The sequence below is a fragment of the Eumetopias jubatus genome, unplaced genomic scaffold (assembly GCF_037043125.1).
Source record: "Eumetopias jubatus isolate StellerSeaLion01/CBP00866 unplaced genomic scaffold, mEumJub1_p1.0 scaffold_3, whole genome shotgun sequence".
Classification (NCBI taxonomy): domain Eukaryota; kingdom Metazoa; phylum Chordata; class Mammalia; order Carnivora; family Otariidae; genus Eumetopias; species Eumetopias jubatus.
The window spans coordinates 63,045,528-63,061,494 of NW_028274809.1; the positions used below are offsets into that span (position 1 = coordinate 63,045,528).

Consider the following 15,967-nt stretch of genomic DNA (forward strand, 5'->3'; position numbering starts at 1 on the left):
TGTAACAAGGATTAATGTACCTAATAAGTCTAACATGCATAGTGTTCCTAAAATTGGTTAAAGAATAAAAATAAACCAAATAATAAAGATTAAAAAAAGGTATATGGACAAGCAACAAAAAAAGAAATGCAATGGGACAATTAACAAATGAAGAATTGTATAACCTTATTAATAGAAAAATACTAATAAAACATTGAAACACCATTTTCCACCTACCAACTCAATAAAAACTCTCATGAATGACAACTTCCTATATTTGTGAGGATGAAGAGAAACTGACAGTCTTGTAAGATATTGGTTACAGTTTGAATTCTTCCAACATTTTTTAGAGAATAATCAGGTATGCAAAGCCTCTGACTAAAATTCATATGAGTAAATTCTCTCCTATTTTGTGACAATGTCATTCAAATGTATGTTTATATTGATCAAAAAAATTAATAAAATTCCCTGGAAACTACCTGAATATCCACCAATAAGAAAATAGTTGAGTGAATATATCCATACTAAGGAAAAGTAGGCAGCTATTTTTAAAGGTATTAAAGTAATGATTTGGAGGGGTGGTAACGTTACACCAAGTGAAAAAAATCGAAGTACAAAGTAATATCTAGACTGATCCCTTTTTTATGAAAATGTTTATTGTTATGTATGTATATATATTTTACATGTCTTGAGCTGTATTACTTTTTAAATTTTTAAAAAATATTGATTGACTAAAATGTGAAAGAAAACAAAATAATGAAATTCCAAAGAACTATGCAGCTATTTTCCAAATTCTCTATAATGCCTGACCGTCCTTGCCAACTAGAAATTCTTTTGTTCTTTTTAACTATAGTAAAATATACAAAACATAAAATTTACCATTGTAACCATTTTTAAGTGTACAATTCAGTGGCATTAAGTGTATTCACATTGTTATGTAACCACCACCACTGTCCATATTTAGAACTTTTTATCATCCCAAATAGAAGCTCTGTACCCATTAAATATTAACTTCCCATCCCCCCAATCCCTGATAACCACCATTCCATGCTGACTTTATGAATTTGACTATTCCAGGAACCTCGTATAAGCAGAATCATATATTTGTCCTTTCATGATTGGTGTATTTCACTTGGCTTAGTGTCCTCAAGGTTCTTCCATATTGTAACATGTGTCAGAATTTCATTTCTATTTAAAGGCTTGGATAATATACCATTATTTGTATAGACCACATTTTGTTTGTCCATTCTTCTATCAGTGGACACTTGGGCTGCTTCCACCCCTTAGCTATTGTGGATAATGCTGCTATAAATATAGGTGTACAAATAAATTCTTAATTTCGCTTTTCCTTCCTGTCTTCAAGGAAGTTATAACCAATATATGGGAGTTCTTGGGACCAGAGAGTTCATATTCCATTTGAGTCTTCAATACAGTATGAAGATGCAAATTATTCTTGCATAGCACTTCCTCAGTACCTATGGTTACCTAAAAGCTTACCTGTGATTGTTTTGCCTTCTTTATTTTTTAAATAATGCTAAAGTCTCTGTAATACTGACAAAAATCTTGCAATTGTACCCAGGCAAGTCTTTCCTACACAGAAGACACCAACCTGTGGTCACATCTGCACAATTGCAACTGAAAGGAGATTTGGAACCATCAAATAATTTTGATTATAAATAGTAATTACCACCAGTGTCCATTCTCCACCTGTATTGCGACTGAATCCGTTTTCTCCATTTTGTGTTGACTGAACAGCTAGTTATTAAGTCTGCATGTGATTTTGCACCAATGAGCAGGTTAACTTCAATGAGAATCAAAATCTTATAATAGTCTTGTACAAATTTCAAAACTATAATTAAAGAACAAGCATCAATCTTCACCGAATAATCAGAACTATTACCATAAGACCAAGGCCTGGGTATTTTCAAGCAGACCAAATGCCTAGTCACCTGACATACATGCCGCCCTTGCTTAGGGCTGAATTAGTCTCATACTGACTGCTCTAACTCTGACACCCATGAAATAAGATCAGTCAATAGATGAGCTTCCACAAAGCTGTGAATAAAATGGACTTTTATTAATCCAGTCTTCAAGTGCATTAGGGAGCTCATTATTTTAAAAAATCTTTTTAAACATAGAACTACCGAATGACCCAGTAATTCCACTCCTAGACATATATCCAAAAGAAGGAAAGCAGGGTCACAAACAGGTATTTGTACATCAATGCTCATAGCAGCATTATTCATATGGTCAAAAGGTGAAACAATACAAGCGTCCATCAACAGATGAATGGATAAATGCAATGTGGTACATACATATAAAGAAATATTATTTAGCTTTTCAAGGAATGGAATTCTGATATGTGCTACAACATGGATGGACCTTGAAAATGTTATGCTTAGTAAAATAAGGTAGACACAGAGGCTATTGTACAATTCCACTTAGATACTCAGAAGAGGCAAATTTATAGGGACAGAAAGTAGAATAGAGGTTGTCAGGGGCTAGGGAGAGGGAAGAAGAGGGGTTATTATTTAATGGGTACAGAGTTCTTGTAGATGATAAAAAGATTTTAGGCATAGATGATGGTGATGGTTACACAACACAATTCGTTAATGCCACGGAATTTTATACTTATGAACGGCTAAAATGAGAAACATCATGTTATGCATATTTTATCAGAATAATTTCTTTTTTTTGTATAAAATTGCCTTTTCACATAGTGATATTTGGTAAAAGAGACTGTGTGTCTCAGATCGGTTGATTGCTTTTGGTTTGCAGGCAACCGGCTCTCAAATCGGAATGATGGTCAATTCCTTCACGAACGTCACTGTGGCCATGATCATTGCCTTCTTCTTTAGCTGGAAGCTAAGCCTGGTCATAATGTGCTTCTTTCCCTTCTTGGCTTTATCGGGAGCCATACAGACCAGAATGTTGACAGGATTTGCCTCTCAAGACAAGGAGGCTCTGGAGATCGCTGGCCAGGTAATCTTGCAGACCCAATTTTCAAACTGCTTACAACTCAGTGGCTGTCAGACAAACCGTTAAGGATGAGTAGTACAGAGAGACTTAAGGAAGGTGTTAGCCTACAAACGTTCATCCTTGGAAGCCTCCCACTAGCCTTTTTTAAGCTGTGGCAATAAAACTGATGCAGTGAGTGTGAGCAGATGTAGAGAAATAGCGGGGCAAACAGAGTGGGTTACATATTCAATTTCCTCTCCAATGGTTATTTTCTCCACCTCCCGTTTCGGTGTATTCTTTTTTGCAAGAGTGGAGATTTCAGTTTTCTGTCTGCTTGGTTTCTTAGCTAAATGGTTTCCGCAGGTCATGTTGCCCACAGAGAGAGGCACTATCATCTTTTGAATGGCACACACTTTTAATTTTCACACTTTAGTGCCTGCTAGACTTATAACAAATGTCTTTCCCAAATGGAACTATGACATTCAGTTTAGGTCTCAATTACTCTTAGTTTTCAGTGATGCACTTTTAAAAGTGTGTTCTAATGAATATCTGGTTATCAGGTAAATGAGGAGATGGCAGCATAAACATTTATCAGATATAAGAGTCATGCATACACATATACACACCTTTACTCTTTGAACAAATTTACTGTTATCTAGGTTTTGTCTCTTAAGGGAGGAAATGTGAACATTGCCCAAGTAGACAGAAGCCAAGAAGATTTCATATACCTATGGGAGAGAGTGGACCACCTCTGTGCTATTTTAGGATAGAAAATGCAAATTCAGAAACAGTGATGATTTACCCTAGCGTATAGACTGAAACAAATACAAATTCATAGTATAGACTAAAGATCAACTTTAAACTTATGTAATATTTGGCCAGATTAATGTTTTTTAAGATTTTATTTATTTATTTGACAGAGAGAGACACAGCGAGAGAGGGAACACAAGCAGGGGGAGTGGGAGAGGGAGAAGCAGGCTTCCCGTGGAGTAGGGAGCCTGACGCGCGGTTCGATCCCAGGACCCTGGGACCATGACCTGAGCCGAAGGCAGACGCTTAACGAATGAGCGACCCAGGTGCCCTGGTCAGATTAATTTTTTAAGAAAATAGAATCGTATTTTGAACTTACATTGTTCAGTATCTTTTGTGCCGGAAGACATCTAAAGATATCATTCTAGACATTTCAAATAAATTCACAAAAGAGCTAAAAGCTTTCAAGGATCAGCATGGGTACATTTTCCCCTTTCTCTCTTCTACAAGTGGAGGCAACAAAGCCATGTTAGTATTAAGTAGAACTTGAGGTTAACCAACTCATGATCCAGGTAAGCTGACCTCAGACAACTTCTTTGTGTTCCCAGATAATGCTTCTGCCACAGATTCATACCACCTTCTGCCATTCGCACCAGATTGAGTCCATGTAGCAGCTGAAATGTCATGAGAGTAGTTATTTCTGCTCTTTTGTTCCTAAGACTCTTTTTCACTTTTCAGATTACAAATGAAGCCCTCAGTAATATCCGCACTGTTGCTGGGATTGGAAAGGAGAGGCAGTTTATTGAAGCATTTGAGGTTGAGCTGGAGAAGCCATTCAAGACTGCCTTTCGAAAAGCGAATGTTTATGGATTATGCTTTGGTTTTTCCCAGTGCATGGTGTTTGTTGCTAATTCTGCTTCCTACAGATATGGAGGTTACTTAATCCCCAACGAAGGGCTCCATTTCACCTATGTGTTCAGGTGAGGACTATCAGGCCAAGGTCATAAAAGACCAGCACTCTAGGGAGGAATAGCCTGGCTCTGTAAGGTAGGCTTTGCTGCTTGACAAACCATACCAACCTTGGTGTCTTAAACAGTTGGGATTTATGATTTCTCAAGATTCTTTGGGTTGTCAGGGTGGTTCTTCTGGACTAGACTGATTCAGTCAGGCTTCTGCATGCCTTTCTTCCTATCACGGTCTCAGTATTCCAAGCACAACAAAAGAGAGCAAGCCCCGTTGTGCAATGTGAAAGCACTTTTCGAGTCCCTGTGGGCGTCACATTTTCAAATATCTCTTTGGCTGAGGAATGTCATACAACCACCCCAGATTTAAAGAAAAGAGAATGGAATCTACCTTTTAATGAGAGGACATGAGTGTGTTTCTCCTTTACGGTCACACTGCTGTCACACACACACTTCTGAACCCTGATGGATCCCAACTTAATTCCGACACCATCTACCAGGAGATAGCGTCGGATCCCACAGGTTAAGGGCTCCGTCCTGCCAAGACTGCCCATATCACCTTCCTTAGACCCTTCAGACACCCTACCTTTCCTGAGGTCAGGGGCAGGGAGAGGACTGAAATTTCCACCTTTCTAATTGTGTGGTTACTTCCCTTGGCAACTAGCAGCCTTCCAAAGTCACCTCATTAACATTACCAAAGATACCTTGATCGCTCTCCAAATTTAGGAACTTCCGAGGATTTAAGAGCTCTGTGCCAGGAATGGGAGCCAAAGACCAAATAGATGTTTCTTACTATAAATCACAGTATCACAGAGGAGTGAAAAAGTCATATTGCAAAGGGATTTGTTCAGAGTAATAGGATAAATGAACCATTTACACAGTCTGTCATACTGGTTAATGCTAAGAAAATCTAGAGGTCTTGAATCAGAGACTTCTTTGAACCATCTACTTCTTGCAAGAAGGGCATGTTTCCAGCTTAATCCTCCCAGGTAGAGAAAGCAAAGGCCAGGACAGGGGAATTATGTTCCTTTTTTATAGTCTGTGTCTGCTCTTCTGATAAGATTAGTTTCTCACATTTCTAGAGGTGAGAGCCAAAGGGTGTCAGGGTACCAAGGGACTGGGGGTGGGTGTATATGGCTATAGTGTGGTGGGGTGGGGGATGTTAGAGGGATGAGAGAGAGGTTGTCTGAGAAGGCCTTGGGAGGACATTAGGAAAAGTGGTCCCAACAGAAATCTGTTCTTTTGGGGTCATTCTCAAGCTATGAGATCTGTCTTCTTGCCTTCTATATCTCTTCTAGAAATATAGAAGAGCTTTTTCTCCTGCCCCGCTCAACCCACCCCCAATCAGGAAAGCCTCTTTTCTAAATTTTGGCATATTGAGAGCTGTGAACCCCCAAATCAGAAATCACAAACTGTTGACTTGTTAGTTTATGTGAGATATTTGAAGAATTATTTGCCAATATGTAAAAACTGGGAAACTATAGAAAATTCCCAACTTCTGGCTTCTCTTAAAAAACTGGTGAAAGGTAGAAGGTGAAAGATCACCTTCCACCATTTCCCATTTTATTCCAGGTGCTTTTCATTGCTTTAAGTTTTGGGCTGGGCTCCTAGAGATGTTTGGGTTTGCAAGTCTGGCCTAAAAGAATTCCTTGCTTATGAACTGAGCAGTAGAACACACAATGTAGTTATAGTGAATATAGTGACTATAGTTAAAAGTTTTAGAAGCAAACAGACAATTGTATCTTTCCCATGGTGTCTGAAGCATGAATGACATGCATGCTTGGTACAGAAGGATGCTTATATTACTGATCATTGTCTTTTACACACTTACCATAGATTCAAAGAATGTTAGCTTTGTAAGAACTCAATGCAATCTGGTGATCTTTCAAACCCCCTCCCTCTCCTTTTTTTTTTTCTAAGAAGTCTTTTTTTTTTTTTTTTCCCAAACAAGTTTTTGAATAAGAGGCTATAGTAGCTAAAGCAGGGTTTGGAGGTGTGAACACCCCTTGTGCAGTTCTCCCCTCACCGTTTTTACACAGAACTCATTGCAAACTGCTAGTCTCTCCCAGCCCCCATTCCCAGACAAGTCTAAAGCGACCTGCTCAAGGCTGCTCTGTTCTTTCCTAGCAGAACCAGGGCCAGACCCCCCCATACCTTCCTCTTAGGCTGTCATACCAATCACCCCATACTCCTTCTTCACCCGGGTGTCTGGTCTATTGCAGGGTGATCTCTTCAGTTGTATTGAGTGCAACAGCTCTTGGAAGAGCCTCCTCTTACACCCCTAGTTATGCCAAAGCCAAGATATCAGCTGCACGCTTTTTCCAACTGCTGGACCGACACCCCCCAATCAAGGTGTACAGTAGTGCAGGTGAAAAGTGGGTAAGTACTGAGGGGGATAAAGAGGGGGTTGGGGGGGCACTGTGCTTATGGGTGTGTGTATGTGCAGAACAGCCTTTGGAGCTGGTCAGAAGATATCACTTAGTTTTTCAATTCCTGAAGTTTATGGGTTCATTCATATGCACTCAGAATGCACAGACAGTAGATTTATAAATGTAAAGGAATGAAGTAAATTAGCATTAAAATTATTCATAAAGCTGGCATTTGAATAAGGCAATGATATCCAGTGAATGCTAAACTCTGTGTAATAGAAAACACACTTAGTTCCAGAACGAATGAAGCTGGATATCTTTTGAGACCTACTCAACCACCATGTTTTCTACCAGTGTTCTGGTACGGGATGTAGAAAAACCAGTTCTTCCTGTCCAATAATATTGATTCAATTCATGTTTATCTAGGCTCAAGTTTTAGCTCATGTGGATCCCCAGAACACTAATTTGATCTCAACAAAATATCTTTTCTTCTGATAGTCCTCACAGACGTTTTTTAATATTCCCTGCCTATTTTTTTAATATTCCAGTGTTTTCAAGAGAGCAAAACAAAACTAAACCCTAGTAAAGCTGAACAAAATTCAGAAATCTTTGTAAATTGGTCAAGTGACCTGTTCCTTCTGTTGTTATTAAGTTCTATCCCTTTCTGGAATTCATAATTCGGATAGTCCAACTGAAGGTATCCACCTTCGCAATACAGGGTGCAAGTAACTTTCTGAGTCATTTGAAGCATAATGTTATTATTAGAAATCTTTAGGGGGAGCATAACTCTAGGGGTTTGGACAGTTCTTGGCTTCTGTGATGGAATCATATCTTCTATTTGTTCTTTTCCACTCGGAATGTCAAGGAAAGGATGACGAGGACATCCCTTTAGGTTAGAATGGGAATGAGAGGTCACATATCTTTCATTTCACTGCTCAAACCTCCCTTTATTCTCTACCTGCCAAAATAAGGAACAGAATGGCATTTCATCAAGTGGCTGTCTTTAGACTTTGCACTATGGCTGCGTGCTGTTGAAGGTATCTTAAGCAAGGACTTAAAACTCAGATTTAGGTGCATTTTCAGTATTCTGGATTCTAGTAGGAACCTATGTAAGTCCCATCTTCCCATCCACAGGACAACTTCCAGGGCCAGATTGACTTTGTTGACTGTAAATTTACATATCCTTCTCGACCTGATATACAAGTTCTGAACGGTCTCTCAGTATCGGTTCGTCCAGGTCAAACGCTGGCCTTTGTTGGAAGCAGTGGATGTGGCAAAAGCACGAGTATTCAGCTGTTGGAGCGTTTCTATGATCCTGACCAAGGGGAGGTGGTAAGTAACGCAAATGCCTTAGAGAATTGTGCTTTCTGCAGAATATCTCCAACCCCTTCGAAGTGGTTTCAAGATTCCGCCTTGCCAGATTCACTCTAAAGTGCTTGCCTCGGACACTTACCCCTGTGGATACTTTCCGGTTCCCGTCATTTGCTGGTTGACCTGATTCTACCTCACACTTTCTAACATCATATTCTTCCCAGTTCCAGATGGCCTGCTGTCCAGTTAGACAAAGCAAACTGGGCGCACGGCAAAGCTGGAGATGAGTGTGTTTAACAGAAGTGTTCACTTACCTGTAAATGGAGCAGAAAGTGCAAACTAATCAGGAAACTAGTGAGCGCGAAGGGAAAAACTGACGGGGTGATAAGTAATGCAATGATAAATAAGTGGGGGGGGGTTGAGTACGAAAAACCTGACACAATCCTGGTTCGAGAAGCTTATGTCTACATGACATAAAGAACTCAAATTGGTAGTTATGTGCCAACAAAGCTTTGGCAAGGAGATTTGAAAAATTGGTGAACTGCTTTGTTGCTCATTTTCCAGAGCATTTCTTTCTCTTTTCTGCCTTTTTTCTTGTCTTTCTTTCCAAATAATATATGCAGAAGAATACAAAATAAAATAGGAAAGATTTGTAATAAAAAGCAACCTCTTAGTTTACCCTTTCCACTGCTCCCCATTTCTCTGTTCAAAGACAGCTATTTTTAACTACACGATGTTTTTAGATCTTTCAATGATTATCTCAACATCTCTGCAGAATATGATTACGCAGCTGTTTCACGATTTAACAGATTCAGACTCTCTGTTGACTTACTCTCGAGAGATGGAAATTTAGCTTACCCTTCCCTCTCCCCCTCTTTTTACACACCTCCTCCCAATATAGATATATCACTTTAAACAGTTTCTCTGCTTGTAAATTTAATTAATATAATTCTGCTTCTTTTCCACCACCTTCAGATAGTATCTCTTGAATTCTCATCTTTTTGACATGATAGTAGCAATCCTATGTTTATTTTCACCTCTTCCTCCCTCCTTTTATTTCTCCAGTCCTAATAACTGTACTTTTATATTATCAAAATGCAAAACACTAACATTCTGTTTAAAGCATTTATTATCTTTCATGCTTTCACTCTAGGCTGACTCTAAAAGTTAAAAATCAACTAACGACTTTTGTTATGATTATGTAAATATTGTTCATCCCATAGTCAAGTGGTGAGGTACATCAGCATTACATTTTCTTTCCTGATCGTTTTCTTAAAGGCTTTCTTTTTTCTTGCACCCTCTGCCTTTATAAAATGTTTATATTCTTCCAATGTCTCTATCCTGCTACCTTTTCTGAGGGACCAGCTTTTTTCTCTCATGCCTGTCACTGCCTGGACTAATTAACAACCTGTGGCTGCCGAACACTTGTCACCCTGTGAGTTTCCTGCCTGTTTTCTTGGGATTAGATCCATCATTTCCTAATTCCCATATCTTCCTCTTTCTTGGGTTTCACTTTCATTTTGTTGGAGTGCATCCACCAGTAGTTTTCTAAGAAATGATTCAGAGGCATAGGTCTGAACATGTTTTATTCTGCTCCACACTTGATTGAGTGCTGAATTCTAATATTTTGGGAGAAAAAAGGCCTTTTTGAGTTCCCTGGGTAGTATGATCTTCATTGCAATGAGGACAGGTCACATTATGAGGAGAAATTCTGAGAGAAACTCGAAGGAGGCAACTAAAGACTCCCCTGAATAAAGTAAAACAAAGAAACAAGTGAACAGATATTGGTAGAATCCAGGAAATTATGCAAATAAGGAGTAAGAGTTGATTATATATAATTTATAATCACTTTTTAAATTAATTTTAGGTATAAAGATTTTAATTTGTTTAAAAGTACATAGTGATTGGGGCCCCTGGGTGGCTCAGTCGTTAAGCGTCTGCCTTCGGCTCAGGTCATGATCCCGGGGTCCTGGGATCGAGCCCCGCATCGGGCTCCCTGCTCAGCAGGAAGCCTGCTTCTCCCTCTCCCGCTCCTCCTGCTTGTGTTCCCTCTCTCACTGTCTCTCTCTCTGTCAAATAAATAAATAAAATCTTTTAAAAAAAAAGTACATAGTGATTGAGGAACCTAGAAACGTCATTGCACTGGGGTCTGATCTCTGCAAAGGAGAGGGTCCAGTTTCCCAAAATGTCAGATCATCCCGTCTATCACCCTAGGTAGACTGTGAGCTATGAGACATACAGGGACCCAAATTCTTCACGTTTGACCTTTCCGACATTAACATATACATTAAGTATATTTCTCTCAATGTGCTCAGTGCCTGTTCTGGTCATAGGTAGGAAGCAATGCCCATGAAGAAATCAGCATGATTCCTTGCATCTCATAAATACAATATATTTTATTGTATCATTGTAAAACATTTCTGCGAACTCTTTTTAAGTGGAAAGATACCATCTTTTATGCAATTTTTAAAAAAATTGTCTTTGTTTTTAAGGAAGCTACCAAATGCAACTTTCAATGTTTTCAACATTTAATTCCTGTGATATGCAGTACCGTTTTAGGCCCTGTGGGAGATTCTAAGGAACGTGAAGCATGTCTTCTGTCTTTTAGGAGCTTACGATACTACCTCATGTACAGTAATTAGCAAACAGGTCCAGTATTTACTTAGATATCAAATTGTGCTTTGCAATTTATAAGTACTATGGAAAATAAGTAGAGGAAGATGAGCCAGGGCTAATTGCTGAGGAATGCCCTACATTTTTTCCCACTCTTGTTTGCTTTTTCCATTGTTGAGTATTTATCTAAAATATCTTATGTTCACAGCATTTAACATAACCTTTTTCTGAAATCAGAAGGCCAAACACTTTATAGTAGTATATTAGACATACCGTCTCTTTACTATCTTAAGGCTTTTAAGTGAAACAGCTCAAATGGTAGATATTTGAGTTCCTGTACTCAAGTGTCTGGCCCACGAATAACAAGAACACAGAAATTATTTTTTCATTATTAGCAGCCATAGCACGGTGCCCTTGTGGCAGGAAATTCAATATATGTTTGTTGACTGACTAAGTGAATAAATATACTTGTTTCTTACTTGGGTCTATTATCTCATGTTAGTGTCAGTAAAATCAAGGAAACAGCTTTAATTCTTATATTGTCCAATAGTTTTACATAGAAGAGCCTGTTCTTTTTTTTAAGATTTTTTAATTTATTTATTTGACAGAGAGATAGAGAGCACAAGCTGGGGGAGCGGCAGAGGGAGAGGGAGAAGCAGGTTCCCCGCTGAGCAGGGAGCTCGATGTGGGGCTGGATCCCAGGACCTTGGGATCATGACCTGAGCCGAAGGCAAACGCTTAACCGACTGAGCCATCCAGGCGCCCCAGAAGAGCCTGTTTCATAACCTGTGGAGTCTCAAAATTGAGTAATTCTTCATACTTGTAGAGCATGTGCTGCACCAAAGTATAAGGGGAAATTTTTTTTTAACAAAATACTGTCCTGAGTGCCTTTCTCCTTTGTATTGCCTGTAAAGCTAGAGTTTGGGAAACAACAAAAACCATAGTCTGATCATAACTTTGACACCACTCCTGACACACGCTACCTCCAGAGGTCAAAGGCAACATAACTTCTTTATAAGATTCCTGGGATTTTTATCTCATAAGCAAAACAAATGTCTTGTATAATACTACCTCTAGAATATGAACTTTCTTCGCTGCTGGCATTCTAAAACTTAATGCTCTGCTGGTCCCCTCTATTGGCAGATGATAGACGGGCATGACAGCAAAAAAGTCAATGTCCAGTTTCTCCGCTCGAACATTGGGATTGTTTCCCAGGAGCCAGTGTTGTTTGCCTGTAGCATCATGGACAATATCAAGTATGGAGACAACACCAAGGAAATCCCCAAGGAAAAAGTCATAGAAGCCGCAAAGCAGGCACAGCTGCATGACTTCATCATGTCCCTCCCAGAGGTGAGGACTAGGTCAAAGTCTTTCCCTATGGGAGACAGGGATGTGTAGAGGTAGAATGGCCAGAAAGTGTTATGACTGTGGCTCAAGGAGAGGGTCAAAGGCAACACGGGTCATTTCCTGGTGCTCTGGGATTGCCTCTGTCTTTTAAGCAAAATAAATATCCGTCATCAACATACTCTTTAGTGTTGGAAAGTGTTATTTTATCCAGTGCAAAAGACGCCATGAAACTTATTGTACATAAAGCACGACTACACTGAGCATCGGTGTAGCAAGATGGGAAACAATCCTGAGATTTGGAGCAGGTATGGCTTTGAACCCAAACTCTGCCACTTACTAACTATAACAGTTGCTTATCTTTTCTGAGACTCGGTCATCAGCAAAATGCACAAAATAACATTAAAATGAGAGAGTACACATAATAGCCATCCAAAGAAAACTGTGGCCATTATTATGGTCATCATCATGATTGCATTACTTGGCAGCATATACTGTGCGTGGTGGGGTGAGTTGCATCTGCCTTCGTGCTTCTCACTTTTCCAGAGCCAAATTTAAACTTAGTACAATATTGACTCTGCATTTTTCCATCCACCAAGAGCCTCTTGGGGGTCGATCACAAAGAAAATTAACACAAGGAAATGAAATTTTAGGAACCAAACTTTTCACCTTTTCCCCTTCTTTTAAATCCCACTGGGAAATTACTTTTCTTTGTAAGTGATTATGTTTATAAATTTTGTGCTGTTTGTGGTGGGCTTTTTCCTTTGTTCTTTCTCACAAAGGCTCCTAAGTCTTAGCCTGGTTCTAGCCTGGGTAGTGAAATCCACAAGCATGTAGAAATTACTGAATGAAAAGCAAAGCTTGTGTGTCCCTGAGAGATTCATTTATTCCATGAATCTTTGCTGAGCACGTCCTCATTTTGTGGGAGACAGTGTCTGGGAGGCAGTTTATGGCCTCTTTCTCATACGGACTTACCCATCGTACCCCTCACTGAGCACTGTTTTTCCATGAGGACAGAGCAGGCTGTCAGGAGTCTCCCCTGGCTGGTTAGCATTGTCAGGAGGCAGGGGAAACGGGGAGGAAACACACTTGTTGTGGAAGGCAGGGGAGAGTAGTGGTCAAGGGCAAAGTCTCGGAAACAAGACGCACCTGGATTTAGAGTTCACCTTCACTGCTTTGTACTTGTTTGTCTTTGCACAATGTTCTTACCTGTCTGTGCCTAAGTTTTGTAACCCGTAGAGAGAAAATTATTTCTGTGAATGCTAAATGATCATCTGCCTGGAATAGTTAATGCAATACCCAAAGCATGGTAAATATTCTGTGAATGTTAACTATTTTTTTATGTAGTCATGCCAGGCATCTAGTTAGGGATTTTCCTTCATAACTTCACCTAAAACAGCAAATATATGAACTAGTTATTAATATCTGCATTTTTCAGACAAGTTGGCGCTCAAAGAAATTTAAATAATTTTTCATGCTAATAAGCAACAGAGTGGAGATTCGCACATAGGTTTGTGATCCAGAATGATGCCTTCTCATAAGAGGATGGACCAGAAGATCTCTCAAAGGGCCCTTGCATTGGTAGGAAGGATCATTCCACCTTGGAAAGATCTTCCAGACAAGAGTTTGGAAATCAGGGAATCTTAAATCAGAGAGATCTCATAGACAGGGAAAAAGAAAAAAAAAAACACAAACTTAAAATAAATGCAGAGAAGGGGACATAAAATCCCCTATTTTCCCAACACACCCCATATTTTTCTTATATCCCTAAGTGGATTTGACATCCTTTAGAGAAGGACTCATTTATTATTCCCAATTTTAAAAAACAAAAAAATTGCTTAAATCCACAGAGAGGTCCTTGATGTGGGCTCCATACAGCATAGGAGAAATGACTGTTTCTGTGTCTCAAACTTACCATACTTTTTCCAGAAATATGAAACTAATGTTGGGGCCCAAGGGTCTCAACTATCTCGAGGAGAGAAACAACGTATTGCTATTGCTCGGGCCATTGTACGAGATCCTAAAATCTTGCTACTAGATGAAGCTACTTCTGCCTTAGACACAGAAAGTGAAAAGGTATGTATTGATTTTCTAAAGTCCCTTAGATCATTATAAATGAGTCTTTTGCTGTAATATATGCCCTTATAAAATGGCACTATTTTCAATTTTCTGATTCATTGACAGTATAAATGGCCCTACTTGGTGGAACAAAAAGACAATAATCTAGAGGAAGTGAGGGAAAATGGGATTGTTTCAAATAAAAAAAATGCACATTTTAACTTTAAAATAAGAATTGTTTTTAAGACTGTCTAAGCTAGGTGACACTTTTTCAAGGGTAAGTAATTAGCTTTCTTAAGTGAAATAAAGTAATCTAGGTCATCTGTTAGGCATTTCATATTTTATAATTTCAAAGTTACACAGCAGAGCAGGTAGACAGCATACAACACAACGTAAGAGGTGGTGTCTAATGTGCAGCTTGCATGAAAGCAAATGCAATTGGGCAAAACAAAATTATGAAATTTACCATTTACAATTAACTCCTTAAAAATCAGGATTCCTTTTGGAGAAAACTAAAATGTCCTCAGCGAAGAACAATATCAGTAATGACCACTTAACTGCTACCTTACACGGTTTCCTTGGTTGCATTTTTGCCAACTAGACCATCAAGTATTGTAAAATTACATAGTGACCTCCAGTTTGCTTCATTCTTGCTTCACTGAAATTTCTCAGCTTGTAGAACACAATTGAAATCACTGATGCATTGCAGTCAGCAAATACGTGTGTCATCCTTGCCCTCTTGTGAAGCCTTTGGGTTTAACCCCTGAGTATCGCAATGTTACTCAAGTAGCATTCAGCAGAATTCTTGCAATATCGGGCCAAGGAACAAACGTGTGTCTTTGCATCAGCTTTCCACCTTCTCTTTGCAGATGGTGCAGGCCGCCCTGGACAAAGCCAGAGAAGGTCGGACCTGCATTGTCATCGCTCATCGTTTGTCTACCATCCAAAACTCAGATATCATTGCTGTCATGTCACAGGGGAAAGTGATTGAAAAGGGGACCCATGAAGAACTGATGGGCCAGAAAGGAGCCTACTACAAACTCGTCACCACAGGAGCCCCCATCAGTTGAGCTGACTCAAGAACGTCGTGTACAGATGAGGCACCAATTACAGGAGGGACGTGGGTTTTTTTTTTTCCTTTAAGGAGAAATGATAATATTTTACTTTTACAGACATTGTCATACACTCGGATCCAAGCTAATTTCTAATGACCTTCAATAATATCTTAGTTTTAAAAATCTGTATATAGAAAATGAAAGAAACTAGGGTTAGTGTGAGTGAGAATCCAATGTCAAGCAGGTGCTCAGCCATTACCCAGTGGCTTTCTCCATGCAGAAGCCAGCCCCAGTTACTACATGGGAATCAACAAGAAGTCACAGAGTAAATGAGACTTTGAATTCCTCAAGGCAGAGGACTATCCTTCGAATTTTTGAAACTTCAGTGTACACAGAGCCTAGTGCACTTACAATAGGCACTCAATGCCTGTTTATCAAGCTGGACCAAGGTCATATGTGAAGAGAACAGGAGGACTGACAACCAACTATTTCTTGACTAAAATTTTCTTGCAAGTGAAAGCAGATTCATTCATCTGTAAGGATGAGGACAGGAAAGGGAGGGCTTTGA

General features: G+C 39.3%; 1 protein-coding gene across 2 annotated transcripts in view; it reads left to right on the forward strand.

Moving 5' to 3' along the window:
• ABCB11 (ATP binding cassette subfamily B member 11) overlaps positions 1 to 15,451 on the forward strand; it is a 77,342-nt gene extending 61,891 nt beyond the window's left edge. For both annotated transcript variants that reach the window (XM_028123215.2, XM_028123223.2), the window contains exons 21-27: positions 2,758 to 2,961; positions 4,426 to 4,667; positions 6,872 to 7,028; positions 8,153 to 8,350; positions 12,086 to 12,292; positions 14,216 to 14,362; positions 15,214 to 15,451. In XM_028123215.2, coding sequence (XP_027979016.1) covers positions 2,758 to 2,961; positions 4,426 to 4,667; positions 6,872 to 7,028; positions 8,153 to 8,350; positions 12,086 to 12,292; positions 14,216 to 14,362; positions 15,214 to 15,414 — 1,356 coding nt within the window. In that variant the 3' untranslated portion in view covers positions 15,415 to 15,451. The remainder of the gene's footprint in view (positions 1 to 2,757; positions 2,962 to 4,425; positions 4,668 to 6,871; positions 7,029 to 8,152; positions 8,351 to 12,085; positions 12,293 to 14,215; positions 14,363 to 15,213) is intronic.
• The last annotated feature ends 516 nt before the right edge of the window (positions 15,452 to 15,967 follow it).